Source organism: Verticillium alfalfae, genomic scaffold, assembly GCF_000150825.1.
Source record: "Verticillium alfalfae VaMs.102 supercont1.4 genomic scaffold, whole genome shotgun sequence".
Taxonomy (NCBI): Eukaryota; Fungi; Ascomycota; class Sordariomycetes; order Glomerellales; family Plectosphaerellaceae; genus Verticillium; species Verticillium alfalfae.
In genome coordinates, this window is record NW_003315035.1 from 2,568,089 (window position 1) to 2,571,726 (window position 3,638).

At 56.2% G+C, this 3,638-nt stretch overlaps 1 protein-coding gene across 1 annotated transcript; it reads right to left on the reverse strand.

The window, feature by feature from the left end:
- Nucleotides 1-1,319: 1,319 nt before the first annotated feature.
- Nucleotides 1,320-3,373, reverse strand: VDBG_04250 (conserved hypothetical protein; the record flags this gene model as incomplete). Its single annotated transcript, XM_003006251.1, has 2 exons — nucleotides 1,320-1,484; nucleotides 1,643-3,373. The coding sequence occupies 2 exons, from the start codon at nucleotides 3,290-3,292 to the stop codon at nucleotides 1,320-1,322; spliced, it is 1,815 nt and encodes a 604-aa protein (XP_003006297.1).
- Between the last annotated feature and the right edge of the window lie 265 nt (nucleotides 3,374-3,638).

Below are 3,638 nucleotides of genomic sequence, written 5' to 3' on the forward strand. Positions count from 1 at the left end.
CATTACCATCGAGCAAGACTGCTGGATTGGTGGCGGTGCTATTATTCTTCCTGGCAGGACGATTGGCAAAGGAAGCACCGTCGGCGCGGGGTCTATTGTCACCAAGGTAAGATAGCGATATCGACAAGACACACCTCTCATAGCAGTCCATGCTGACTTGTCTCTTTCAGGATGTTCCCCCTTTCACCATAGTCGTAGGCAATCCGGCTCGCGTTCTTCGTGGCATTTCATCATAATGCAATGCCATCCCGAGAGCACTGCATAGATGTGCCAAGGGTTCCATTTCTGCTTTCTCCTTACACCTGATTTGGCCATGATACCCAGCTTGTACTGCATGATTTTGTACGATCAAGAAAAAAGCATTGTTTTTGTTTTAGTTTTGGAGCGATTTCGCCAGCGTCTTTGGAGGGCACGAGAGACACAACTGCAGCAAGTTGGGGGTTGTGTAGTTGGCCTGGATATAAACGCTGTGCGCTGCGGTACCGGTGAGCAATCGGGTCGAAGGGAGGATATTGTGGCATTTTACACGGTGTAGTCCCGCCGGCTCTGGCAGCCTGTCGGTTGGCTCTGCGTACAGAATCAAATGTATATGTGTTCTGAAGCTGGCTCATGTGGTCCTGCTGACTGTGCCCCTCTTTCTTGCTGATGGCTCTGCTGCTCCGAGAGTAACACTGTATGAATGAACCCTTGTGATGGCCGACTCCTTGGGGCGTCATGGGTCCCGCCGCTGTGGAGTGGCGAGGAAGAAAGCTGAGCAGGCACTCCAACTGGCGCTGGCCGAAGCCCCGTTGCCCTCGCGCACAAGACAACCGGTGGTTGGCGAATGTGCAGCAAGGGAGGGGGCCAGTTCGCCACTTCCCGCCGGCCAAGTCCTCTGCTCTGCGTGGTCGGCCGGGAACACGAGGCGGCCAGGACGGTCGATGGCCAGGGCTGGCTTCCCGTCGCGGGCCTTCTACGGGTTACATGGTGGTGCAGGCGCGCGGTCCTTGGCCGAGGTCGCGGATGGGCCTTGTGTTTCCCAGGCGGCGGCCTCTTTGCTGAGGTGAGTGCGCGCGTCGGACGGCCCATGCCGTTGGGCTGTCCAGTACATTTCTTTTTGAGATGGTGCTTCAAACTGCGAGGCCAGGCCGAGGCGGGATGCGCGCATGTGGTTAGGCTTTTACACGGAAAAGCGATCAGTAAGGGGCTGCCCAAGCAGAGCGTGGCGGGCTTCAGGTTTCACGACCATCTGTACGCAAGCATGAGTGGAATCGTGGTACATTATCTGAGAAGAGCTAGTTCCCTCATGAGCCCCGAGGGTGCCACCGATGCTGGAGGCGTCAAAAGTCCTCCAGATCCGCCACCTCGTTGACGCGAGGCGGAAATTCGTCCCGCCGCTTCTGGTTGCGGCCAATGGCCTCCTCAATCTTCTGCAGAGCGCCGTCTTTCCGGGCGAGTTTCGCAAACGCCCGCATCGTGTACTCGTTCATCTCGTGGACGTCGGCCTCATTCTTTGCAGGTCATGATGGCCTTGCTGACGTTTGCAGACGCGCGTAGCCGCTGAGCATCGTGTTCCAGGTGACGAGGTTTCGGTTTGACGCGTGCTGTTTCATCATTTGCAAGATGCGCTCGCTCGATGCGTCTTCCTTCTGCACGATGAAACCCCGCAGGGAGAAATGTTCCACGTGTACTCGCTGGGGATGGGATGACCGCCCTTCTTCCTCCTGAGGCCGTGCCCTGCGACATCGTCTGTGTGGACCGTCGGCTGCGCCTTGTCGTCGAAGTTTGCTTTGAGCATGTCGCCGACAATATCGAGCGCGGCCCGCAGCATGCCCGGATGCGCGCTCAGAGTCTTGATGATGACGTCGTACAAGAATGTCTTCTTGTCCTCGATGAACCTCATGACAACAGGATCCCCCTTTCGGACGACCTGGCGGATGAACGAGTACGCAGACAACACGCTGGAGGCCTGCGACAAGCTGCGCACGTAGGCCATGTACATGATACCGAGAGTTGCACCTGTCGGATGAAGCTTTTCAGTCACTTCTGCTGCGACGGCATCGAGGCCTGCGAATATGCGACTGGTCATCTGCCACTGCTCGGACATTTCCGGGCGACAGGACTCAGCTAGGTCGGCCAGATTGACAGGAATAAGGTGCTGGAGGGGCTCGATGTGGAAGATCTTGGAGTAAAAGTACAGCATCGGTTTGAAGGCTGGCACAATGTGTGGGATCGGCGTAATGCGCGCGGCGGTTGCCTCTGCTGAACCAAAAATGGTCCAGAAAATCCCGTTCCAGAACGGCGCATCAAAAGCCTTGTGCTTGACAGCGAGCTCGGTGACGCGGTCAATGTGCTCGAATGCCCCCAAATGCCGCTTCGCTCCTTCAATGAGCGTCGAGAGCAGCACAACATCAGGGTCGATGTTGTGGCGCTGAATGATGCCAACGACATCCCACGCCGTCTCAAGGTTACCCTGTAGACACAGTGCACGCACAAGCGCAGTGTAGTTGATGAGGTTCGGGGTGAGGCCGTGCTGCAGCAGCTCCTCAAAAGCGTCTACTGCAGAGGCTATTCGTGAATCGTCTCCTTCGCCGGGTGCAGGAGAAAGAATTGAAGTACAGAGACTTAGCCACTGGGGCGAGCCGAGATTGGCACCACCAGCTGCTACGGCGGCGATGGTGATTTGGAGTGCCAGTTCTTTACGCTTCGCGTCTTTCGCAAACCGATCTGCAAAGTGCAACAGGGTGTTCGGATGGAGAGGCGCAGAATGATCGACCAAGCAGCTGTAGAGCTCTTCCAGCTTGTTGACCCCTAGTCGAGTCATCATGTGGAAGAAAGTGTTCTGTCGCAGACTGAGACGGGCATCATCACGGTGCCGGTACAGTCGGAGGAAACGCATGACGGTATCGGCGAGAGCTTCGGAATGGGCTACAGCTTCGTCTGAGGGTAGCGAATGCTGCCAGATGGCAAGGAAGTTCAGCGTATCCTGGACGGCGTAACCGGGCGGGAGCGGTTTCATCGTAGACTCCAGGACCATCTTGGCCTTTTCTGGACAAGATACCAATGCCGAACCCATTATGTTGGGCCAGATGCGCTTTCGTCGATCGAGATCTAGCGACTCCCATGCTGCTGACATGGACTCGACCGTATCGTGCTCCAGTAACCATTTGAGTTTGCGAATCATTCGATCCTCCGAGGGCTTCCAACCTGCCCTTTGAACCCTTTTCAGCAGTCCATGCCGCACCTTGTTCTTCCAATCAAGAAATTCTTTGACTTCTGACTCGTTCAGTCTCTGGATATTTTCATCGTACATCGGGTGGTGTCTCTGAGGTCGGTGCTTCCTGGTTGGTCGTCCCCTGCCTTTTTGCGACTGATCAGATGATCCATTTGCGTCGTGACGAAGCTTTCCGCTGGAAACAGGCTCTGTCGCCAAGTCCGTCTGCTGAGACGATCTTCGGCGAGGACTGGCTCTCGTCGCACTAGAAGTGCTTCGGTCGTCCTCTAGTAAGAACTCGGCGTCTGCAATCTCCGCCCATGTTCCAACTCCTCTCTTTTGATGGCTGAAAACTGCTCGCGGCGTTGTATGACTGGCAGCTTGGAACACAGTGTGCTGGGCCTGAGAGAGACCGTTGTAGGGTGGAGTGCGAACCCGAGGCACC